General features: G+C 36.2%; 2 protein-coding genes and 1 long non-coding RNA gene across 4 annotated transcripts in view; 1 reads left to right on the top strand and 2 right to left on the bottom strand.

The window, feature by feature from the left end:
• Positions 1 to 14250: 14250 nt before the first annotated feature.
• LOC102802615 (uncharacterized) lies at positions 14251 to 18064 on the bottom strand. Its single transcript, XR_438636.3, has 3 exons — positions 16444 to 18064; positions 15735 to 15924; positions 14251 to 15275 (listed from the first exon to the last, which is right to left on the bottom strand). It is a non-coding gene; the product is annotated as an uncharacterized LOC102802615 (long non-coding RNA).
• LOC144343707 (uncharacterized) lies at positions 14378 to 14827 on the bottom strand. The gene has a single exon (XM_078006127.2). The coding sequence runs from the start codon at positions 14825 to 14827 to the stop codon at positions 14378 to 14380; it is 450 nt and encodes a 149-aa protein (XP_077862253.1).
• A 42-nt stretch (positions 18065 to 18106) lies between the features above and the next one.
• The window catches only part of LOC144363364 (TNF receptor-associated factor 2-like), a 106942-nt gene continuing 98131 nt past the window's right edge, over positions 18107 to 26917 (top strand). The window contains exon 1 of one of the 2 annotated variants that reach the window (XM_085492260.1): positions 18107 to 18203. The gene's annotated coding sequence lies outside the window, so the exon portion shown is untranslated. Of the gene's footprint in view, positions 18204 to 23602; positions 23960 to 26917 lie in introns of those variants that run through there. The other variant, XM_085492262.1, reaches the window with a different exon arrangement.

Raw genomic sequence — 26917 nt, 5'->3', positions numbered from 1 at the left:
AATATAAAGCATTCATTGTGTTACACAAACTGAGCAATAATCCTAGGATTTTGAAAAGTTTCATCGTCGTTGATTCCTATTGCGTTTTGCATATCAAGATCTTTTGATATACTGTTTCATCTCTGTGATACACTGTGTTCGTTACATTAAGCTCGCATAATATACTAATAGTTTATTGTTCTTTTCGTCATTTCTGCTTAGTGTAGCTTCTTTCATTTGCGTTAGTTCGGTCATTGCTATGCGTCAGTTGGAAGATGTTTCTTGTATTTCTCATAGATATACTTGATTCAGTTTCTTTGGCAATGGTGTTTCCAGTGTCGTTTACTACGCACTGGTAATCCGGTTATATTGGATATTTATTTTTATGGGGCTTTCGGGAGTCTAGGTCTTGTCAACGTTTGTCATCGGTTTTATTATTATATTTGAATGAACCTGTTAGTCTTCAAACGTCTCATTTTCCTTAATGTCATTAGCGTCAGAATTAAAGTATTTAGGGTCTCCGCCACATGTTACAAAACAGACGATATGGTGAGGATATATGGTAACAAAAGTACCAAAAATATCTTTGAGTCCACAAGGCATAAACTGTCAACAAACAGTATATTGTTATTACCAAACGCTTCAGCGTGGTATTAAGATTTTGTTTTCAGGCTTGGGTGGTACCAAGGTGGAAAATGGTTGCAAATATGGGGGGTAATTCCTGGAATTGCAATAGAGAGGGTTCAGGCCGAAATACATATATATAGTGTTTCTATGTTTCGTCTGATATTTCTGTGGTATTCTGCTGCTGTAAATAATGCAAGATTTGTTCCGAAATTCAGTGTGTTGTGTGCACTCCAGGGTTATTCGTTTTTTTGCTCAAAACACTCCTATTTGTTAATGGCAGAGTCGAATAGTTTCACTCCCACTGGGAAATCTGCATTGTTACTTGAATGAGAGCTAACTAAACACATTTTCCAGACCGGCGAAAGTGTATGCAACAGCCGATTTTAACAGCCTGTCACGTGATTTTAGTCTGAATGTCAACATCAAAAGAGGCTAATCCATTTACGCAAGTATAAACAAACAATTTATTAACTCATAACAACCTACTGAAGGAGGTTAAAGGTTACAACAACAACAACAAAAATTACAGATAAAAATTAATCAAATTACAATGGCTAATAGTTTAAAGACAACCAGAAACAGACTAAATTGAAGTTAGTAACGGAAATATATAATAAAGTAAAATGAAACACCAACAAAAAACTATAAACTGAATATAAAAACAAAAACCCAATGAATAGGTTTAAAAAAAAAAGTTAATGACTAAGTAGGTGCTGCTGTCTAATAGCAAAGCTGTATTTCAGATATTGTGCCAGAGGAATTGCTAAGTTATTATTTGACATTATTTTTATGAATTTATTTTCAGGTGTGAGATTAGTAAAGTCAGGAATAATCTTTTCAGCTTCATTGTATAAAATGACCCTCTCTTTACTATATACTGGGCATATTATGAGGAAGTGATGTTCATCTTCAATATCATTTTTATTACACAATTTGCAGATTCTGTCGCTACTTTTGATTCTGGTGTCTTCCTTTTTCGATTTCTAAACTGTGATTGCTCAGTCTGAATTTAGTTAGGGTACTTTTCAGTTCTTTATTTTTTAGCTTAATTAAGTAGTTTTCCAAAATGAAGTTTGTTTTTAAATTTTTTGTAAGTCCTCAGTTTGTTTTTTGTATTAGTGTTTTGTCTGTTATCATCATTGAGTATAACTGGGAATAGAATATGTGAGGTATTGTATCAACAGAGATGTGTATAATGAAAAGTAACATCTATGCTTCTTTTGCATCGCTGAGCATTTCTGTTTTAGTATACTGGTTTGAAAATGTTGAATTTGCATGATTTGCAATGTGTTTTTATTTACTGAAACTCCCCTATTGATCGAATCCCGGGTTTGAAAGAGAACGGCACACCACGTGATTCGTTTGAATACAATGGTGAAGGCACGCAAGCGTGACTTACGTGATGTTGCTTGTTAGCCGTGGATTGAATTAATTTTGATTACCGGTTAAAATGTTGCTTATTTGGCGTTGGTGATCTTTATTTGGAACTGGGTAACGTCGCCAGCAGAAACCTCCTGGGATTTTGATGTTGATGGTTGCGCCTCCATGGCAATCGCTAATTTTACTGCGGGTGGATCTTCCAAGAGCCCTTCGGGGTTTATAAAACTCATTCAACATACATAAAGTTCTCTCAATCGTAGTAGTCCATGTGATGTACACCTAATATGCCAAACATGTTGCTGAACGATTTTGCGAATGAAAACAAGCCGGTTGGCGATCCACTCCACTAAAAAAAAACTAGCAATATGTTTTCGGCTGTTGCCATGGTAGGACATGAACGTGAAGTGAGCTAACGTCGGTTTATAACTAAAACCGGGCACCGTATACAAAGTTCGCAAAAAAACATTCAGTCCTTAGAAGTCATTTTATTTTATTGCTAGGACGTATGCTGTTGTTAGGGATTGGTCAGTTACTTCGGCCTGGGGGTGGATCAGTAGGGGGGTTACCCTGTTTTTGATTTTGCGAATGGGGGGGGGGGGTCACCCTGTTTTCCACAATTCACACACGTGCTTATGCATATATATTTTTAAATTTTATTTCAGAACAATAGATTAAAAAGTTAATCGTACAAATGTGTTCTTAATAATAACTATTACCCATATTGTCTATAAATTTGTTGATGCAAAAAATGTTATAGGCTAAATATTTTGGGGTTGAAGTTGACAAATAACTAACAGATTATGCAATGCGGCAGAGCCCCATGCAATTATACAGTTAAGTTTTGAACACATCCCAAGTCCATGTGATATCAGATTATTTTATTTAAAGTCTGAAGTCACCATTGTATAAGATATTTACTGGATTTATCCAATTGTAGCTGGAGACGGAAAAACACAGCAATTAGTACAAAGAGCAGTGACAGTTTTTGTTCAGCAAATCAAAAAAGTTAAATGGATTCATGTATATAAATAAATAGTTTTTTTGTTTTTTTAACTTTTAAATATGCATATTTTGCTCTGTAAAATACCAAAACCCAACACAAATTTATACAAAAATCAAAGTGTCCTTTGTTTTCATAGGCACAGACTGTGCTTCAGGTGTAAAGCTTTCCTGGTCTATAAGATATGAAAGATATATTAAATCCAAATTAGTTTTCAAACCGCCCAGATTCAAATCCTCTTTTCCTATCTTATAAGGGCGTTTATCAAGTGAGTACTCCACAGCTTTGTTTTTATTTACTATCTTTAGCAGCATAGATTTCCCTACTTCCTGCAGCCTTTTCTGTAGTCGTGTTTTGGCTTTATGCTTCCCCTCCCCTCCTAAGGTGACTGGTCTATTAAATGCAAACACTAAAAATTACGGCAAACCACGATATTTTCAATGCACATCATACATTTTGTAATCATGTCAGAGCCAAAACTGTTAATGTTTCTTTGTTTTTCGGGGGGGGGGGTCAGCATGTTTTAAAATATAATGTTAGGGGGTCGCCCACTTTTTGTTGTTGATAGGGGTGGGTCAACTGAGATTTACAGCTGACAAAATGGAATCTGCCGACCCCCCCCCCAGGCCAGAGAAACTGAACAATCCCTTAAATTTATTATTTCCAACCGATAGTATTTTCTAGATTGCAGGCAGCATTTACAGTTCATTCAAAGTTCAAAGTTGCGTCGGGATTACGTTGATACAGTGTAACAATGTCGGCGTCGGTGATATCTTACCGGTGTGCAACGTAGCCAAAATAAAAGGCATGAATACAAGACTAGTGGGAGGTAATAAATTTGGGGTCGAAAGTATTCAAAAAAACAGTTTTTGGCTGTTGCCATGGTAGCTGTGGACCAGGATTGTTTTGCCAATTAGTGACGGTACGACCTGCCTGTCAATTATAAACAAAATTAGCCAAGCCAAAAAAAATCTCAGTAAATTGTTGCCCACACTCAAGCGGATTAGAATGAGCTACGTCCATGCTTTTTAATCATAGAAATGTAGGGTGTGATACATTTGGCGTGAAGGTATTAAAAAATTCAGTTGTTGGCTGTTTCCATGGAAACGGTGGTCAGAATTTGTTTTCAGATTTTACCAATAGTAACTTTGTGCCCACACTCAAGCTGAGCAAAATGAGCTATGTCTGAGGTGTTGTATCCAAAATTTGTAGGAGATACATTTCCTGATAACTAGGGTGAAGGTGTGACCTACCTGCTAAGTTTGAGCGAAATCGGCCCAGTCAAACAAATCACAGAAGAATTAATACGTGAAAACACTAGAAATCACACACACACACACAGATACACAAAATTAAAGTGATTTTAAGGGCAATCCAAGTGGAGCGAATCGCCAATACCATGTTCATTTGCATATTGACCGTGAAAATACCAAAAACATCATTGCATTGGTGATATGCAAATTAGTTTTAGTCAAAATAAGTTACTGCTTAGAAGTACCATTACTGTTGTTCAAATTTCATTTCACTCGGCAAATATATTCATGTATATACCCAAACGAAAAGTATCGTACTTCTAAATATTGTTTATTTCTGCTATGTTTCGAAAAACGCTACTCTTGAACGGACTACTTTATTCGCTCTCAGACCTCATTTGCATATGGGGTGTGGAAGTACCGATTTTGATTTCAGGGACGAATCAAAATAAACTGCAGTATATATGTAATAATTTAGAATACTTCCTTTCACTGTGAACATTTTTCCGCTAAAATAAATTCCAGTGAAAATGCCATTTCCCTCATACTCTATTGAGACTTGACACAGCACAGTGAAAATTTGATTCACACCGTATGCTTGAAAACTTTTCATCGAAAATAAATTAAGTGAAATTCTGTGTGATTTCATGAGATTTGAAAATGAAAAAATTATATGACACCCAACCCTACCACTCCATACACAATGTAACCACACCTCAAAAACATCCTTTCACCAGTGTATTCTATTTGAATTCAGGAGAAATTTAAATAAACAAATTATATGACAACGAACTTAATTATAATTTCAACCTCTAGTTCAGCACTGATTAAATAAACTACCTCGTCTTTATGCCAACTTGAAGTTATTCAATGCCTACACCAGTGACTTTAAAATCTATTTTTCAATTCCAGGAATTTCACTTGCTATTAATTGTATGGGAGTGCCAGTCTTTTATTTTCTATTGTAATGTCAATTTCTTGTGATTACTCGGAAAATGAAGCTGTAACCACAGACCACAGTGCTGCAACTAAAACCTGGTATAAGCACCGGTTAGGCAGTCTTGAACTATGCATGTGAAGCCAGCTGAGAGGTATATCCAATCCTATAGATTTCTCATTGTTTGGTAACTATTTGCTGCAAATGCAACAAAAATCAATATAACAATATTACCCACACAGCATTCTACAGGTTACTTGTCTATCTTTGTCCCGTTTATCATGACAGTTCAGTGCAGTGCAGTAAAGCAGTGTGATAATTATTTTCCATATCTCCATACCATGTAAACAAATTCCTGCAATCTGATTGGTCCATGCAGATATCAGAACAGATGTTCTTTGACATCGTGTCCTTTGACATCTTGGCGGTGACTGAGACAAAATACGTCAATATGTTGGTGATATACAATATTTCCTGAATTATTTTGAGGAATTATATAAATTTTGGCAGATTCAAAACCGCGTGTGTTATAAAAAAATGTTTATCATAATGCATGTATGTAAATGTGTCGAAATGGGCGTAGTGCGAGTGGTTATTGCTAGTAGCACTAATCCGAAAAGAAAAAGTACTAGATCTAGTGCTAAAATGTGCACAGTGCGAGTGGCATTGTTATCGCATTGTCAACGATGTCGAATAATAGGAGGGGCATCAACAACCACTTTCATATGCAAACTGCAAACAGTATAAAACATTGGCAATATGCGCGAGATGTCCATAATAATACTTTCTTTATATAATACCGGATTCTGCCGTAAATTCGCCCATCCGAAAAATCGCCCTGGGGATTTCACGGCTGATGGGCGCTTATTTGGGGTTCAAAATTTCAAAAAATAATTATCAAATATTTTGGGGGGGGGGACATTTTCATTGTATCCAATGACACAGACTTTCTACGCCGTCAGTTGGGCCACCCAAGACGAAAGAAACTATTGCAGAATTAACAATAATTAATAATTCTTGCTGAATTAAAAAGTAGACCACCTGATATGTCATTACAGTGTCGCCCAGTGTCATTCAAATACATTTGTTTTTATTTTATTGGTAACAAAAGTATATTTTAAACGACGTTTCTAATAAAAACGAACACAACTGCATTAAGCGATCCCGGCAAGCGATCACAGATGCTCAATCCGGACCTTATTAGCCAGTAGTGATTATAATAACGCACAAAAAAATAAATTCGTTAATTTTTATGAAATTCAAATAAAATTCAACTTAGTTTCATCGTAAGCAAATGATTCCGATCGCATATAAACGCTCGATGCGGTAGGGTATCCGCCATGCGCTTCTCTTGCATGAGTTGAGCTAATAGGTCAAATCGCTAATTAACCAATCAAAATGCTGGATGATGCCAACGCGTTCAAATCACCATAGCTCATTTAAATATGTTAATGCTATTGAACGCAACGCGGAAGAGATTTGACGATGTTGTAGTACGCTCTTTTGGCTTGGATTTTGATGGGAAAATGGCATGATTTTTTTTTTAAATAAAAAAATAGTTGTTTTCAAAGATGAACTTAGCATAAGAAGAAGAATTTAACATTGTTTACAGTGATAACAGCTCTTTGTCCAAACGGAGCTTACGCTAGTCAAAATAAACACGCTCTTGAATAAAAACTGAAATACTAGTAGACTGATTTAGGCGTCAGGAACGATTGAAATGTCCGATAAATTACGACAAAATATTTTAAAAAATAAATTTAAAAACTGCCGAAAAATCGCCCTGGACGATTTCTTGGTCCCATTTATTTAACGCGACCATACACTGGATTTGTTTAGCTATGAGGGTTAAAATACGTATTTCACAACCGGAAATTCAACAGACGAACTTGTTACTTCACATGTTTTAATTATTAGCAACTGTAACAAGAATAAGAATTTCGAGAGTCTACAACAAAAAATCCTAAGGGCTTCTAAAAAATATTATTGCAGAGAAAGTGTCTGGACATATATAATATGATCACGTTAAAAAATTAAAAAAATCGGCGAGGTTACATCATATTTCGTTAGTTCCTCCATGATACAATGTAACAACAGGATTGCGTGAAAATCGCAGTATACACAACATCCACCGAGCTTTACAGGGACCCGGGACTTCCCCACAATACCATTTCATACAGTATATCTATTCACAATTTGTAAAAATTGCGCAGTTCGACCTGCAGTTTCACTGTTTCGGCCGATCGCGTTGTTCCAAAGGTCTATTAGTATTACGACAAACGTGGACAATGACATTCTCAATTTTCCCACTGTAGCACATTTCCAATGAATGAAAGATACAACAATTTTACGTAAATATTAATTTATTTTCAGAGAATTACGGGATGTCTTGACGTCGTTGACAGCGCAATATCAATGCCACTCGCACTATGTACATTTTAGCACTAGATCTAGTGTCGTTTTTGCACTAGATCTAGTGCCATTTTAGCACTAGATCTAGTTCCATTTTAGCACTAGATCTAGTAGTTTTTCGGATTAGTGCTACTAGCACTAACCACTCGCACTATGTCCATTTCGACACATTTACATACCTCCATAATGACAACAATATGCATTGCAAATATGAAATTAAAGATTTCGTCACGAAATAAACTTGATTTTCTTGAGAGACGCAATCACATCTGTGATTGTTGAAGAGGAGCTGTGCTAACAGACAAAAATATTTAGTGTATACAGCTGTTAAATCCTGCTTATCTTCTGCTGCTAATGTCTTATAGAAATCAGTAAATTTGTATTTTATAAAATTCCATTAGAGCTTCAGTAACCTATTCGTGATGAATACTTCAAGAAAACCTTTAAATATTTATGTTAATTACACAAACAAAAAAAGGTATAATGATGTTATATATTCCAGTGTGTAGGCTGGTGCGTGGGAATTTTTATAATTATATAATCACATTTCTGTAGATGTGTATTAATCATCATCATTTGAAGTAGTTTACATTGATTCCAGACTTATTCATGAAATAATTCATCCAGACATTCGTATTGGTGTTATTCTAGCTCAGCTGGCATCAAAGATGACAGGTGACGCTGTTGGTTTAGGTGATCATCCGTCGTCACCATCCGGTGTCCCACGTCAACTATTCCTTCAATAATTATAATAAATCATTAGGTGATATATACCATTACAAGTATGGGTACTACTCCTAGAGTCTGCTTCCATGTCGCTAAGCTACGCTAAATTTCACTTGTTTTGGTTTCTTGCCTTTGCTTTGGCAAGGTGCTTTACGACCAAGATGGCTGCCGCTAACTCTAACAAGTCATCTAACTAGAAACCATGAGATACGGTTGAGAATATTAATGGTAGCCCAGTTAAAACAATTGTGGAGGTAATTACTGATCCGGCCAATAATTTGTGACAGCCTCTCGCATGAATCGATCTGTCATTGTTTTTCTAACTAAGAAACCTCTGGTCCGTCGCGCGACGAAAATTGTGTTATGCAATGTACCTCTTTTTTACCAGACCACTGTATTACTGACGCCTTAGCTAACTATGGGCATAGTATTAGCGCGGTGCGAGCGATGCCACTGAAACCTGTGAAGTCCTAATAATATATATAAATGGTTTATATGCCTATCACTTTTTGTGGATAAACATTCACGTTTCATCCTACGAACCGACTCACTTGTAACCTACTATCAATAGATATGCAAATAATACATAGTGGCAACAATGGTGATCGAAATGCAACGGGTGAAGTGTAATGTTAAAGCTCACTGACATAGCAAATAAAATGGACAGGACATCACAATATACTGTTATACAGAAAATCATGAGACCCACGATCTAACAGGTAACACTGAAACTGGTATGGTTAATGCAAGAACCACCCAAGAACACGACAAAAAGCGAATGCGTTCGCCAGTGTAAAGAAAAAAAAAGCAAAATGATGACAACACGAAAGATGAAAATAGGACTGGACCAAAAGCACAACGATGGCAATGAAATAGAAATTGATAAAATAAAATAGTTCAATTGGCGAAGAAAGAGTAGAAACTTCTCGTTCCCCTTCCATGGTATCGCCATTGCCTCTCTAATCTTATTCGCCCTCCAAACGCATCCCACACGACGGTATCACGTTGAACTTTACTTGGGGCGTGATGGCGTGTTGATGCAATTAGACAAAAAAGCTTGCGCTGAAAAAATACCAATATTATCAGTAATGGTGCACTAGCTATTTCTGACCACTGTCTCGGTGTATTAACACTGGGATTTTGGGCGATGATGCTTGTATGGCTGTTATTAATAATTGTTTGGCAAAGTTATAATACACTCACTAACATCAAACTGAAATTCGCAAAGTCGTACATAATTTTTACAATAAACTATACACGCCTGATGATATTGACGCTCAAAGTAATATTTTTGAAGACCTCGCGAAGGTCAGCGAAATCTACCGTAATAAACCGATCACATTGTACGAACTGAGCGCTGCTGTCAAACTGATTCCACACGGACGTACTTCTGGCATTGACGAGATACCAGACTTTCTGGCATATTATTGGGTGAAGTTTTTATTGCTGCCATAAGAATACGTGTTCCCGTTTTATTGTACAAGGGAAGTTGTCACTCTCCATCCTATTAAATATGGTGTCAACACGGTTACTAAACCGGCTTTAGTAACCGTGGTGTCAATAACCTATAATACTGGCGACTTGTGAGCCTGTTTTGTTACTACCTTATACTAAAATATATTTGGATATTTAGAGTACTAACGAATTCCAACTTATGGTCCAGTTAGACTTAAAATACACCACGAATATTCACTTTTGAGATATCATTTTTGGTATGTGTTGGTTCTTGGATATCTAAGCTTCGTCGTCCTGTACTTCGTTTAATAATTCGAACTTCCCAGTTTGCGTAAAAAGGGAGAGTTACGCGATTTCGACATAGAAAATGCCTTTGCTTCATTATTTGCTGAGGGACAGCCGCTTAGGTATGTGCTCTGTAACTTGCAGCACATGAACCTAAACACGTTAGGTAATCAAACAAAAATGACGTTGTACTAAAGTCCAAGAAGTACGTTCAAGGTCTTCATTTTTTTTCGTAGCATAAAAACGATTTACTCCCTCGCTTATTGTGACACCCTCAAATCATGGAAACATCTCTTTTTGCCTCCATGCTCAAATCAACTGATTTCCATTCCCCTCAAGAGTCAAAATGGTATGTGCCTCCATTTTACGCTACGACTGGAAAAAGTCTTTTTTGCTTGACGTGTTCATTTGCCTTCAATTACGTTCCAGTGGCTGTCACTGTCGCATTCTGAGTTTTGCTGATAACATGTTGGTTCAAATCCACGTAGTTATCGCCGATAAGTCAAGAAATCTTTCATTTCTTTGTCAACTAACGTGTCAGAAATCAAATTAGCATAACAATGCCTTCGAAGGTTGTTGCCATTTTATTTGACAGCTTTCCACACCAGCGCCACACCACATACAACTAAAACATTTAAACTTTTGTTGGGAAATTCATGTGCAAATTGCATTTTTAAGTCGGTACCATAAATTGCGTTTTACAGTCCCTCAAGTTTGTTCCAAAGATTGCAGTCGCACCAGAGATAACCAGAACATTGATTCATTTCAAAAACGTTCGTCCTTAAATTCACGTGTTTGATCTTTGTGAATTGATGATAGTAGATTGTAGAATTGTAGATTAGTTTATTTTTTTATTTCTTTTATTACTTATTAGTGTATTAAATACTGTATACTTTTACTAATATATGTAACCATTGCCACTCTCTCCGGGGAGTGAGTAAGTTTTAATAAATTAATAAATATATGTGATAAGCAAACAATCATGGTAGATTGGCCCAAATAATTGTTACGCATGCTGTGGTTGGTTGAGACACATTCACATGACATATCACATGGCGAAGTCACTGAAACTACTGAGCAACAATGATGCGCAGGGATTCTTGAATGGGGGGAGGGGATAAGTCGGCCGAAGGCCTAGTTCGCGAGCGCTGATGGTGCGAAGCCCCTGTAACGTCACAGCCGGGATCGCTGCGGCGCGTTCTACCCTGTAAGCATTTCGACGCGTGCCAAGCGGTGCTCATGGAAAAGTCGATTGAGTAAGGTGTGATACGTACGTGAGAAAGATAATGCAGTCACTTCCACAGGACTCTGACATTTTTATCTGACGAGTGGTACAATAACTTGCGTATGAGAATTTCTCAATTCATTTCAATAATGTTATACTCAATAAATTGAGTGATTCACATTGCTGACATAACGGTTACTAAAGAGAGCAATCTGATTAAAATAAGATCCTAGTTTGGGCTTTTTTTTGTTTTTGTTTTTTTTGTTAAAATAATATCATTCATATTTTTTTCATATATTCTATTATTTGTTTAAAAGTTTATTTGCTGGTATTTTTTTAAGTTTTGGTAATCGCGAAAGCCCACAAGGATCTGACCAACAACCTATACAAGTCGCGTTCAAGTCTCGTAGTATCTGCAACCAATCAGAACTCATGTTACAAATCACTTTCTAGAGCAGGAGAAGCGACACAACAAACAAACACACGAACAATGGTGGACTTGTTTTTCTGCTGTATTTTTTCGGAAGACGTATGCTAAGTTACATTGAACAGTGCAAATACGTAAGTTATCGCTATCGATTTCAGTAACTATTCACGTGCCTTGTGTTTTAAGCTGCCATTTACTAGTTAGTTTAGAAAATGATTAACGTTATGAATTATTGATTTGATTGTAAGATTTCCGTGCCGTAACGAAACAATCATAGGCGATATTAGTATGTGGTTGGTTGCCGAAATCATTAGAACTTAAAAAACAAAAGGTCTCTGCCGAAATCTAGCAGGAAATAATGCTTATAAATGACACTAGTTATACAGGGTCGGCTTAAATCGTAGTAGCGTCAATTTTGGGCGTCTTTTATCATTTATAAACAATATTTTCTAGTAGACTTCGGCAACCAACCGCATATGTTAGATCGTCAACTTCACGTCCCAGTAACACATTATACTACTAGTAATTGTGGAAATAATTGGTTTTGTATTTTGTCCACACAGATTAATCATGGCAACCCAAACAAACCTGTGTGCAGTTTGTGATTTAAAGTTCCATGATAATCCAGATATCTTATGTGATGTGTTACAAGATATACAATTACCATCATGGACTCTACTATGTATACAGTTGGTATTTTCATCGACCTAAAAAAGGCGTTCGACACTATAGATCACAAAATCCTAGTCCAAAAATTATGTAAATATGGCATTCGAGGTGTTGGATGAGTAGCTATCTTAGTAACAGGTTACAGCAGGTCTGTATTGATGGTATTAACTCAGATCTAATGAGTATAATTCATGGTGTTCCGCAAGGTTCAATTCTTGGACCAACTTTATTTATACTATATGTAAATGATATCTGTAATGTATCATAATTGTTAAAGGTTATTCTATATGCAGATGATACTAACATATTTTTATCTAGAGAATATGAAGAAGTTACACTTATGGTTTATGGCTAACAAATTATCTTTAAATATTTCTAAAACTAACTACATGATTTTCTATTGTAAAGATGTAAACAGTGTCCATCCAATCAATGATGTTTATATTGAAAGAGTGTATCATACTAAATTCTTATGTGTAGAACTGGACTGTAAATTCCAGTGGAAAGAAAATGTGAAAAATATTCAGATTAAAGTTGCTAAAAACTTAGGTATTCTTTACAAATTAAAATATCTGTTAGATTCATCTGTACTTAAAAATCTGTATTTAACCCTTATATTGCCATATCTTGTGTATTGTTGAGGAAATACATATAAAACTACTTTAAATTGTTTATTTTTACTCCAAAAAATGCTATAAGAATTGTTACAAAAGAGGTATACTTTAGCCATACAAAACCATTATTTTATAAACTAAATGTATTAAATGTACATGTATATGATCTAATTGAATTAGGCCAGACTTTTATTATTCCTTGTTTCGCGAACCCGCCGAATGAACAGGAGCCGACAATGAAATAAAAATAAAATTTTATTTCAGCATAATTTCTCGCGCCCGCCGATTTGTAAGCGCAAAAAAATGCTAAAAAATATATTATTTTTATCTTCATTTTTATGCCGCCCGCCGCATAACAAATCCAAGCTGCATTTCCGTGGGAGTAAATGAGCAACAAGGTTATACATGGAATAAAATTTTATTCCATTTCTTTGCTCCGATCAATGATCTCACTTACAATTCTTTGAGAATCACACAAATCTAATGGGAAAAAAGAATTAATTTTATTTCTTTTCCGCCCTCAAATTGCCTTATAAAAACTTGAGAAACAAGGAATAAAAAAAGTCTGGCCTTAAGAACCATGCTTGTAATGTATAATGTTTATCATAAAAAAATCCCAGAAAACATCTTGAAGTACTTTACAAGTACCCATAAAGTACACAGCCATAGTACAAGACAACATTTAGATTTCTGTATAAAATATAGAACTACTCTCAAGTCAATGTGTATGTCATGTTATGGAGTCAAACTTTGGAATACTAGTAATATCAAAAATTATATTAAATATTGCAATAGTCAAACAAAATTTAAACACCTCTATGTAAAGAGTTTGTTAAATAAACCAGGACCTTGCCATGCCAAAATCATCACATCCCCTATAGTCACAATGTATACAGGTGGCAATGATTCTTGTTGCCCCTTTTCTATAGCCGTTATATCTGCTTGTAATTTTAATTCTTTTTTGTATGTCACATTTAGCGCTATAGAAATAAAAAGCTTTGTTATTTTTGTTATCATCCATATGTGTGATTTGTATGGGTTTTAATGACAAGCTTGTAAAAGCTCAGAATACAAATTGGAGGTGTTCATGATGTAAAAATAATTTGCAAACTAGCTAATTTACACTAGTAAATTATCCCCAACAGTAATGCCATGTAGATACATCCCTATCAAATTTGGTGCAAATCCTTTGATTTGTTCACAAGATAATTTTCTGGAACACACCTTAAACTCACATTTGAGCTAAAAATGAATCGTATAATTTGTAATAAAAAAATATTTATTTACATTAATGATGTTTTTTTTTTCACTTAAATGCATACATGATCAACAAAGTGATATGTACATGTACATTGATTTATTCAGTTTGGGGTGCTTCCAAACTTTCATTAGAATATGAAGACTGATGAATCTGCCAATGCAGCATCCGATTCTAAACTGCACGTGTCATCTGATGACTTATCACTCTCTGTATTGGCACAGTAATGGACCATATATTTTTCTACACAGTTAGCATGAGAGTCGCAATTACTACAAGAACAGTTCCGTTCACATATATCACAGCAGTTGTGATGCGATTCCTTGTTTTTTAAAACACTTAAGTCTTTACTGGATGTAAAATCTTCAAATAATTTAACTCTCCTACAGAGAGTATCATTTTTGACATAACTTTTTAGTTTTGGACAAATGTCGCGTAACATTCCACCGTGATAAAATAACACGGCATGAGATGATTTACCATCTCTTCCAACTCTGCCAGATTCTTGTATATAGCTCTCGAGATCAAATGATGGCCCATAGTGAAGTACATGGTATGTTGATTTCATGTCAATGCCCATACCAAGAGCTGTTGTACATAAAAATAATCTCAAAATTAAAAGTAGATAATTCAGTAAACTCTTTTAACTGCGATTCCTGGACTGTATTATCCGTCTCGCTGTGATTGAGGGTATTCGTCCTTAAAAAAATGATAAAGTGTTCCTGTTGCATCAGTAGATGAACAGTATACTATTGTCCTAAGGGATTCATGTAGATCTTCTCATAGCTTGTCGACCATTCAATAAAATGATGATAGTCTGATGTTATCTCTGTTTGGGCAAACATTTACAACTTTGCAGTCTGCATAATTAAACTTTCCTTAATCTGATTTTGCAGACATTTTGATGCTGTTGCTGTTAATGCCAAAACTCCGACACCAGGAAAAAAAACGATCTCAGTTCCCCAGTTCGGAATGCCCCTTCTTGTGCCTTTCGCCTGCTTTTGTTACTTGCATCAGATTTTTCACCCCTGTTAAATTGATCAAAAAAATTATGCTAAATTTAGATGTTAAAGAGATTCATGTTGAATTCAAGATTATGTCATGTTTGTCATAGTTTTATCATTATCGGTACTGGGCCATCATCAGGATACTCAAAATAAAATAAAAATCGAGATTACAAGAGTCCAAAATGTGGTACATGTATATGGTAATAATGTTTTTTTTTCCACTTGTTTCTCAAAAAATCTGACATAGGATGAAAAAATTGTATATTAATATAGTGATACAAATCCTAATATTGTTGAAAAATTTCATAAAATTTACACAAGAATATAGTCAGTTTCCAGATTATATATACAATGGAAGTTCTTTCCCATAATGCAGTGAGTGGTTTAGAATTACAGATCGACTCAAAATGCCTCTAGTGTCAATTATGGAAATAACATGCATACCAATTTTACAAGCAAGCATACAAGCAATATACTTACCACTTCGGAATAGTATGAACTTCATCAACTACCAATAATACAATCTTATCACTATGATGTTGATGTAGCATGTCTATGAAGGTGTGCTTTGTTCCCCTGGGGTACCATATATATAGGTTGGCGACTTTCTATCAATCTGGATATCTCTGGCCATTTTTGCACTAAATCCCAACAAAGTCAAACTGTCTATCTGGAAGAATTACCAATTAATCAATCACCAAGATATTGAAATAATAACAGGAAATATAGATTTCGAAATGAGATGAACCAGTCAAATTAAACAATTTCCAGTGACAGTACTGTTGTGCAAGTAAATTACCATTTATAAAATAAAACATTTATTTGGTCACAGTCCCTCTATAGAGGATAGAGGGACTTGGTCTTTCATTAATGGGACAAGAGGCGACAATATTAAAACACAACCTCCTTGTATCCTTGTTAATGTGACTAACATGAGTGGTAGGCGACTGACTAACTGTGCCGATCCTACTTTAGGTCATTTTTTTATTATCCAAGCATGGATGTACTTAATTACATCCATGGTCCAAGAAACGTTCCGAGCGCCTTTGAATAACACTGGTGTTTTCATTTATATCCACACGAGTACGCATTTTTGCGTATATAAATATTGTTACTTGACTAAACGGCCACCAATACCCGACATAGTTCAATCATAATAGGAAACATGTCATATTCAACAAATACTCACCTCGTGGTCAATTATTTGTTTGAGTTTCTCAATCGATTGGCCGGTAAACGTCGCCATTTTAATTTTTTTGTGATCATTTCATGCGCACGCGCAAAGTGCATCACCATGTTTTCGTAAGGCGCTCTGTGATTGGTTGACTAATCCCGTCAGCGGAGAGGTACTTAAACGCGATTTGTATAGGTAGTTGGTCAGATCCTTGTGGGCTTTCGCGATTACCAAAACTTAAAAAATTACCAGCAAATAAATTTAAAAAAAAAAAATAGAATATATGAAAAAAATATGAATGATATTATTTTAACAAAAAAAAAAAAAAAAAAAAAAGCCCAAACTAGGATCTTATTTTAATCAGATTGTAAAGAGAGTATCCGTGGCTGAAAGTAGCATTTAATGTGTGTATTTCGCAATTTTTCAGCAAACAATGTATGTATGCTATTAAGCAATGTGAAACTTGTTATAATACATGAAATAAAATATTGCGTACTTCAAATATAAGTGTTGTTACTTAGTGGGAGAGCGGGTGTGAGTGGTGTATGGTAGATGTATTTGTGCATGACGGATTTCTGTTTGATGTGATGAAATCAGGTAATATCATAATATCTGTTGGTCATGGCCTTAAAATTGATAAAATTCCTGAAATATAATTGTTTATAATCTCTACCCTAAACATGCAAGCTGTTTATTCTAAACAATAGTGCAATGGCTTGTGATCCGAATGTACGAACGTGATTTCGCTCTGGCAACAAATAGATTGTTTTCTTATTGTATTTAGTTGTGGCAACTTTGCAAGGCAAAAAAATTCATTCCAACCCAGCAACCAATCAGCGACGGCCTTACAGTTAGAAGACAATTTCGGTTTCAAATACCCTGGGAACGTGTTCTATGTTCTTCGTGTAATTAGGTGTTCGTATTAAATGTTTTTCCCCACATAAAAGCGATGACGGATTGTTTGGCTGTGAAAGATTGGTATTTTTTCCCCCTGATTTGTAGGAATCGAAAAAAAAAACGCGTTTCACAACTTGTTTCTTATTTTGTTTTATTCCGCATTCAAGATGGCGGCCCCAATACAGTAAATATCGCATTCATTTGTATTAGCATTTGTGCGTCAGCTGACTGTGAGGTAAACCCAGATTCATTTCAATATATATGCATCAATGCGTTTACTGTCGATTGTGGTGTACATTTTATCAAGCCTAGTTGTTGCGTGAATCCAGTGACTAATTAAATTTGTATTCTTACGCGTTTAGCGCCCTATTTCTGGATTAGCTATAACTTGTATATATTTTTTTATTGATAGATCAAATTGTTTCGAAACATGATAGTTTTCTCCGTTCAGTATTTGCTAGATTTAAGAGCAACTGTCAATGTGGCGTGCTCTCGTTCCGTGATCTTTGTAGCTGGCATCATATATGAGACAACTGAAATTATTTATATAAGTGTATACATTAAAAAATATAAACAATAACACAAATACAGAGAGTATAGGGTTAACACTAACGAGAATTACAATATATTATAGTTGGTGCCTTACTTCTGCGTTGAAAATGAGAAGAAAACGCCCCCAACAACGTCCTTAGCGTTCGAATCTTCTATTAGCATTTTTGAAATAAAAAAGCGTGAATTCTGTGAGAATTGTACATGGAACATCTGTACACACTTGCCGATGGGGGCGGCAGTAGCTAGAATATAACTCAAATGTGACCAGAAATACAATTCAATCGGACTACTGACTCTACATTGTATTGCACTGGATATTGTCAAAGGTATGTGCGACATTCATTACATATTCAGTCTAATATTAGAATAAATATACCACTGGAGGTACCAACTACGGTCATAGCGTTAGTTACCACACTAAAAAAAGTCACTGAATTCGTATCGTAGTTCCACAGGGGCTTGACGATCTATTCGTCTCAATGCGTGGACGTCTATGGGGCCGTGCGACTATGCCCCGGTAAAGGACCTTACCCTTGCTCAAAATAATATAAATTATGGAATTAAAACAGTTTAGTAATGTAAAGCAAGCATATGTTATTAAATTTAATCATCACGCTCCGAAACCACAAAAATCACTAATACTTGTTTCCGGCCGATCAGCTTGCACTATATACAAGACAAGGGAGGAAACAAAATATGCACACATTTTTCTAGCTGCCGAAAATCATACCTCAAAATACAAAATACCTTGTCCAAACCAGTTACGAGTGCTTATAAGACATTGAACTATCGCAAAATGTTGTCCGATTACATATAAATCATATATTTTTCCAGATTTTACGCATTTATGACGAAATTTGACAATTTCTATTAACCTCTAATTACTGTAATTACACAACCGTCTAGAAGTTAAATAGTTTTAACGTTGAAATTTTGAGTCAAAAATGAAACTGAGATAATCGCCATTTTGTGGCCAAAAACGGAGTGTCTCGTCCCACGCCCGTGGCAGGAGACAATATGGCTACTGCCACGTCCCGGAAGTAAACGTACCGACGTTCTATGTGTAGTTTCGGCCGTCATATACAGATTTTGCACTTGTTTTACCTTCGGTGTTTGAATAAAATACTTTCACAGTGGTGTCGTTGTCAGAAATAATTTCAATTCGCGCATTTTATACGAAAATGTGAAGTCCAACCATTGACGGAACCTTTGTACGCCCTCCGGTGTTGGGAACTTGGAACACTACGTTTACCTAAAGCCAACCTTGGAGTTTATCATGCACGTAACTTATTGGTAGACAAGAATGGAAACAACACTCACACCGCTGACTATCTAGACCAAAACATAAGAAAAAAAGTTAAGTTGTAGCAAAATAAAACGCAGCTATCGAATTGGAAAATAATTCTAAAATCGATCTATATCGCGTGTGTATACATACTTCTGAATCTGAAGGCGTTCATCACATTAATTGTTAATGTACTACGCTAAGTTTCGGGCATATTTCAAAGTAATCATGGTGTAATTGCGTCGATTAACGACTTGTATAACAGGGAAATAGTGTAAACGTACCACACAGTCAGTTGTAAAAGTAAATGTGGAAATTTACTGTGCTAAGTTGCAAGGTTTTTTCTCTAAAAAAAAAAAACAGGTCGCAATGACAATGTATGTACTATTGATATTCGTCGTGCTACAAGCGTGTTCATGCTCTCTGTTATAAGCTCACTTTTAATTATAAAACCTGTTTTATTATTCGGATAAAATAACTTGGGTTTTCATTCGTACAGTCGATGGCCTCGTCGTCATAATTCAAAGTATCACCTGTTGCATATTATTGAATATTGGTAATTCCGAGTTACATATAACATTAACCATATCTCTGACTGTAAAAAAGAGGAAATAATATATTATTGGTACTATATTAATTTTATTTAAAACTTTAAAAATACGGTAACGACGCCGTAATTTGCGAGTTTTACTAGATTGATAAACGCCGAGGTTGGCTTTAGGTAAACGTAGTGTTCCAAGTTCCCAAGTACCGGAGGGCGTACAAAGTTTCCGTCAATGGTTGGACTTCGCATTTTCGTATAAAATGTGCGAATTGAAATTATTTCTGACAACGACACCACTGTGAAAGTATTTTATTCAAACACCGATGGTAATACAAGTGAAAAATCTGTATATGACAACCGAAACTACACGTAGAACGTCGGTACGTTTACTTCCGGGACGTGTTAATGGCCACATTGTCTCCTGCCACGCCCGTGGCAGTAGCCATATTCTCTCCTGCCACGGGCGTGGCACGAGACTCGGCCAAAAAAAGTTTTAAAACGAATCATTCGCTTCATATGTGTAACAGAAACTCCTAGAAATACACTATACATCGTAATTTGCCGATGTTAAATCGTCAGGTAAAAAAAATAAAATAAAAATACATGTATTTACAATTCGAGGGAAACGGACAAAAAATCGTCCGCGAAGTCTCAACCTTGCGTGAAAACTGTCATGGCGTCGTGTTATCAATTCCACTGAGGGACACAATGGATTACGTAAAGCCGATGACATATTCATACAGTTATATAAACATAGCGATCGCCATTGGGTGGGTTGAGTCTAAATTTACCTTTCCTGAAACCTTTAAAAAATACTTTGTATGACGCAGTTTCCGTGGACCGTGCGAAGTTAGGCGACCAGGTTGAAATGGACCCTAATATTTTACTACACAACGGCTATTCGCAGTTTTTACTACTCAATCACCCAAACGCCGGTGAAACAAATTCGAAATAAAGTCACATTGGAAAGAGAACTATTGTAAATCGATGCAGGTTTCATTCAACTACAGACCCTGACCTGGAAATACCTCATTCATAGAGTTCCTTAGTACCAGAGGTCGCCGATCACGACCATACAACGTAGTTTGCGACATCGCTACCGGTGCATGCTAGCTGACAATGGGGTTCCCGATTAAGGTAACCAAGATGGCATCGCACTGTGCATGATTTTTCCGCGGTGTTTAAAAACAGCATCTCATTGCCGATTTTCCGGTAATTTCCAGGGTATTTTTTTATTTTTAATTAACCAAGCATTTTATGTTTGTGTATTTTAACACTGAAAAGTTAGTTATCGATGACAGCAACAGCTGTGCTGTTTGTCAGCACGATAATCATTACAGCGAAACGAAAAATGTTCACTTCAGTGTTTAAAATGCCGTTGGAGTAAAAAATTGTGGAAATATTTTTTAGTTTCGCCCACAATGCGAAAAAGCTTCAAATCTATGCACCAAGAAAACAAAAGAAATTGTGGCCTTGTTTTGCGCGAAAATTAAATCGCCCTATCGACGCTACCTCCTACATGAAAATAAATGAAAAATCAATTTATTTAAGGGTGAAAAAGTTTACTTATCAGTTACAAGTGTATGTTTTGTTTCCTTCCGCTTGCATGCTGGAAGCGTCTACGTCTTGTCTGTTTTTGTAGTTTGCTAGTTGATCGCGCTTGAGGTAAGTAAACAGAGAGCCAGGACAGGAAGTCGCACACCAGCTGCTCCGTAACTGAGGCCAGCAATCATTTGCATATAACATCAACAGTGACTTGTCAATCAAAGAGTAACGCAAACAAACTTTCGGGACTTTTAATCACATACGCGTGCCTCGGTTCCCTATATTTTAAAATTGTTTTTTGAGTATGTTCCAGCATTGACAATGCTCCGAAATTTTAACACTATCTAGCCAAGACTATCTGGGTAAGAAAAAGCAAAAAAAAAAAAAAAAAAATTCACGAAAAGTGCCCCCGAACCTGCATCTCTAGCTTAAATAGTATGCTGACCTCTTCTACGTCATGCTAGGATAGGTGACGATAACGGCATATCATGGCCAAACCGGCAATCGCCGATTGAATTTGACATGCGTTGCGTTGCTTTGATTTATGTTGATAACTCATAGGTGATAATAAAATAAATACGAATACGAATATATACGAATATATCTCGAACACCTCTCATTAAATGTTAGAATAGGAAAGGTTAAATATGTCAAGTTCATAAAAGATTACCATAATACATAATAGTAATATAAGCAAATATTACTAAATTATGAGCCTTTAGGTTTCAAATGTTTTTATAGTTAATAAAATTATCTAGAAAACTTACGTTATTATTGCTAATGAGGAGCATATGGCTGTGAATATAATTCACGTACATTGAGGTCTCAAAAACATTTCATAATCTCAACAAATTACACTAATTACTGTGGATAATTATGTTAACATGAATACAACATTTGCAGAAGCATATTTTGAGCAACACCATTATTGCTTGCCCGTTTTGGCACATATTAAGTGACTTGGGTTGGACTCAATTTAGACTTGCTTGCAGTCTGTTGCGATTCCGATGAAAAATTCTTGGACTATAAATTGCGTAAACGGTGGGTGAACGCGAAAGTCATGTGAACGCGAAATCCCAACAGACTTGCCATCAGTGTAAGCGCCCTCACATTACCGGCCAGATTCGGGCTTGTAATGATTGACATGTCTAATATGTTTCAACCAATCAGAAGACTTTTAATTTACATATCAATTGAGACCGCGGAAACCATACACACTTTCTAGGATAAACCATGGAGGTAAAAAGAGATCTCTTTTTACCTCCATGGATAATCCATGAAGGTATAAACTGTTTATACCTCAGGTAGGTTACAGTAACCTCCATTGGGGGAACTTATATCCCGAAAACTTTACCTTAATGTTATCAGGAGCCTTAAACTGAAAGTATTAGGATACCAAAGCCTTCGCCGATATCAGCGAGAGGTCGTGGGGGCCTACCCCGGGCGGGGGTAAAGTGCTATATGTATATGTGCCGCTCAGATGGCCGAGACATTTTCGTATCTGCGCCCGCAGGCAGTGGAAAATCACTGACTTTCGAAATAGCTCCGTTTTGTATCGACTACATGCGATGTGGTGAGTTTAAAGTGCCTGTGCAATGCCCACCCTCACGTTTCCCATTTTAGATTTGTGTCCCACTGAAATGGGCAGTTATTAATTTTTTTGCTGAAAATGATTACTCGTATTCAAGTAAATTTGGGATATTTCTCGTGTTGTAGCCACGCCCACCTATCCTGAAACGGTCGACTGTTTCCGGATTTCCGACTCTCGTCGAAAGTGCGCCACCAAATGCCAAAATGTGAGAGGAAGTCACCCCTGAGCCGTAATAACACTGGTCATTCAGTATACTTTTAAACGATATACATTTTTCAGTCGGCGTTTTTTTTTCTTTCTTTTTTTTATCTATTTTCTTTTTTTTTGAGAGAGAGAGAGTTTTTAGATGTTGTGTTGTGGGCAGTTACAGTGAAACGTATAGTCATAGTGTAAGTATTCACACGTTTCTAATCCATCCGAAGGTGCGACATCAGTGGACGAAAGCCACTTAACCTCAGATTCCTTTTTTGGAAAAAACTGGGATCCTGATTATCGTTTTATAGAGACCATTTAGTCCCTGTTAAGTAAAAGGTAGCAATAATTTTGACAGTGACACGAAAGAGAAGCGTCGGACAAACAGGAAATTACACAGCCCTTACACACTGCTAATTGTTTTCATTTTCGAAGGCTAAACGTTTCCGAATTGTTTGGTGGTTTGTGTTGAATGTCGAATTCACACCTCTGTTTTTTTTTTACCTCCATGCTTGCAGCTTGTAACTGTGATTTGTTGTTTTTTTAATTATTTTCACCCCTCGTTTACGCAATTTATATTTATTTTTCAAGAATTTTTCATCGGAATCGCAACAGACTGCAAACAAGTCTAGTCTCAATTCAGATGTTGTGTTACCTAACATTTTTTATTAAATATTCTAAAATAAGCTAAAACCATAGACCTTAGAAAGAGAGCTGAGAGTCTCTTTCTAAGGTCTATGCTAAAACTATCAGCTATTACTTCGCACAGGGTCAATTGCCATTTAGATAAACTATACTGACGTCATATACTACTATTATACCCTTTCATTCGTTACATCAGTTTCCAAGAATAAATAACTCAATAAAAAGGTTCAGTGCCGTAAAGGAGCGCAATTGATTGAGTTTATATTCGCTGTGTGATCAGGTAACAAAAACATTCTTAATACGTTATTTTTTATATTTAATGAATAGATGTTATACAAGATCATATGTGAACAAAATTGGAGGTACTGACCTAAGTTAGTAAAACGTGATATGACTGTATATAGATCACAGAGCTAGTACATAGACGCTATGAGGAAACATAAACACACGCTTAATCGCAATTTGTTTTGAAATTCGAAATAATGAGACAATGAGTCTGTAACTACATTTAAAAAAAATAAGAAAAGGAAGAGTGGCGTATACTAAAACATGGACTATAGAACACTACGAATCCATAAGCAAATTCGCCACGAAACGGGAATATGTTACATTCTAAAATTCACCCGACAAACTGTGTATGATAGAACGATTGTATTTTACACTAAAACGAATAAATTTACAACGGTAGTAATGCTAAAATTGTGGGCATCGGTGAATACTAGTATGTCGTGAACTTTCGCTTTCGGTAACCATATATAATGCGTGTCGCGGTCTTTCTAGTGACGCATAATGGCATCCCCTATTGCTCAAAATCGTATTTTTATCCACACCTCTGTGCACAATCTCCCTGTATAAAAAATTGTGTGGTTTTTTTTTTCCATTTGATACATGTACGTACAATTTAACTGATTTTCAAAGACAATCAAAGTCTCGGTATATTGTATATCGTTTGCAATAATCTAGTTTAATTCATTTGCTGTAGTTAATTCCATTATCCGCGATCCAGGATCCTGACATTTATGGTTTATATTGTGGTCAGGAGGAAGATACCGCACTGAAATTGAAATTTGTCTTGTATGCTACTAATTTATCATAATCAATACAATGATCATGACAGTTGTCATGGCTATCTTGACGTGAGCGGTATGCGGGATGTGATTTGTAGAGGCACTCATCGGAATATTTACGTCTCTTCCCACAATTTTAATTTGGCTTGGGAAACGGGAGCGTTGACATTTCCCGTCATCTATATCAATAGTGACAGCTTCCTTCAGTTACAATAGCATCAAGTTCCTATGTCAACTGAAGTCGTGTGAAGGAATAACCAACACACAGACACAGGATATGATTTTGTATATTGTATTAGCGGTACATTACACAGCCATATCCATTGTAACCAGTCATATACATGGCCAATATTTACTTTGAGTATATAAATAGGAGACAAAACGTCTCTTCTTTAGTTCGTTCAATAAAGTCATCTGTTGCAGTTCATACGTGGTCTATTCTTCCATTCCTGAACTTGGACCTACTCTTCTTAACAATTCCTACAAACAGCCACAACCATGTTTTCTTTATTGTTGACGATCATGGATGATATATTTATTTGAAGTTTCTAACCTGTATACAGCAAGATAGAAACCAGTTTAAATATTGTAGCACAGTCGGGTAGATATAGTAAATCAAGTTATTGGATGAATATTTTTTTTCAGTAGAAACGCGGCACTGCTTTGTACTATGTAGGTTAACTGGCAACAGAGTCTTTTAAACTTTCCGGCAAATCTGTAATCTGTGTTTGATGTCAAGAATGTACTCATAATATGAAAAAAACCCATAGATGTACAAACTAGTGTAACCCCTTCTCAATTGTCTGTTAAACGTCTTCCAATATGTAAATAACAATTTTCCTGGGAGTCCCCTTTCAGTAAGTAATCCACCCCACCACATATACCATATATCCACGTCAATATTACATGCTGGGTCTGTGAATGAATTTGGAGGCAAGACCTCAGCACTCACTAGTGAATATAGTATTCCCTGGGACCAATCAATGCCACCAGCAGCTGGCACATACAGACTGCAACCAATGACAATGATAACATGGTCGTGTGTTTTTTTCCTAAGTGTAAAACTCGTTCGAATCATTGAACGGACAAAGCTGTGAAATTACAAAAAATAATATGAATTGAGCAAATCATGACATAGTATTAGGTTAAACTAAGTAAACATCGAGTAATCAATATTTGTAGCTAATGCGAGTCGTGTAAAAGTAAATTGGAACAGCATGGCCACATGGATTGCTGCGTGACCTCTGAACTCACAACCCGTTACAGCATAACAACCCCTAATCAACACGAAATGCATAACCAATAAGAGTGACGCAACACATGCTTAGAGCAAAATATTCTGAATCAGTAACATGGCATTGAGTAATAAACGAGAGCTAAACAACTATGGCTCGTTGCAACACGTAACGTACAGACGCACATCAATTTCTGTGCATAACTTTCACTATTGAAAATCTCATAAATTCAAATCGATTAACAGTGACTCTAAAATCGCAATAAATTGAAGTGTATTATACAAGTCAAGTAAACTTACCACGCTGGAAAATCTAGAGCAGAATCAAAGTAGAAAAATAGCATCAGCCGGGGCTAATGCTATTGTGACGTTAAATGCGGGGGGGGGGGGCTTTGTTGGGCTACACCGTATTCAGGATCGGGGAGCTTGTCTTTAATGCCGGTCTAATAGTCTTTGTTTTTGGTAGCGTGCTTATCTTATAAGTCTCCTCCCTCTCAACTTGTCACGGGGTGGGGATCATTCGGTGAATGTATATCACCACAACTGAGACTGTGTAGAGAAAGAAATATACCAGTAACGATTATAACAAATCAACACAACACAGTTTATACGGTTTCCTGTACTTTAATAAACACATAACAGGGATGCTGGTCACTGGAACCAGCAAGGACGGGGATACACTGCAAAATAAAATAAAAGACTTGATCGATGCTGCAGGGAACACTCCACTCTCCATTGGACAGCAATGTGCAATGTTGCGTTCCTTCGTATCTGGCACACTGTCGAAGCAGCTGCACTACAATTTAAACTCATGCTCTGTGTCCAGGGAGTATCGGCAACTGCACTGCTATCTGCTGCTACTGGTAGCACTGGTACAACGGGAGTAGTTCAGGCAGTGAGCTTCAGTGGTTCCTGTTGATCAGCAGGGATTTCTGCA

This window comes from Saccoglossus kowalevskii, chromosome 17 (genome assembly GCF_978046115.1).
Source record: "Saccoglossus kowalevskii chromosome 17, keSacKowa6.1, whole genome shotgun sequence".
NCBI lineage: Eukaryota > Metazoa > Hemichordata > Enteropneusta > Harrimaniidae > Saccoglossus > Saccoglossus kowalevskii.
Note: the sequence above shows the minus strand (reverse complement) of the source record. Positions and strands in the feature narration are given on the sequence as shown.

What these genes read in the sequence shown, in the direction of transcription:
- LOC144343707 (XM_078006127.2), bottom strand. Translation starts at nt 14,827, where the DNA reads ATGGGCATTGACATGAAATCAACATACCATGTACTTCACTATGGGCCA.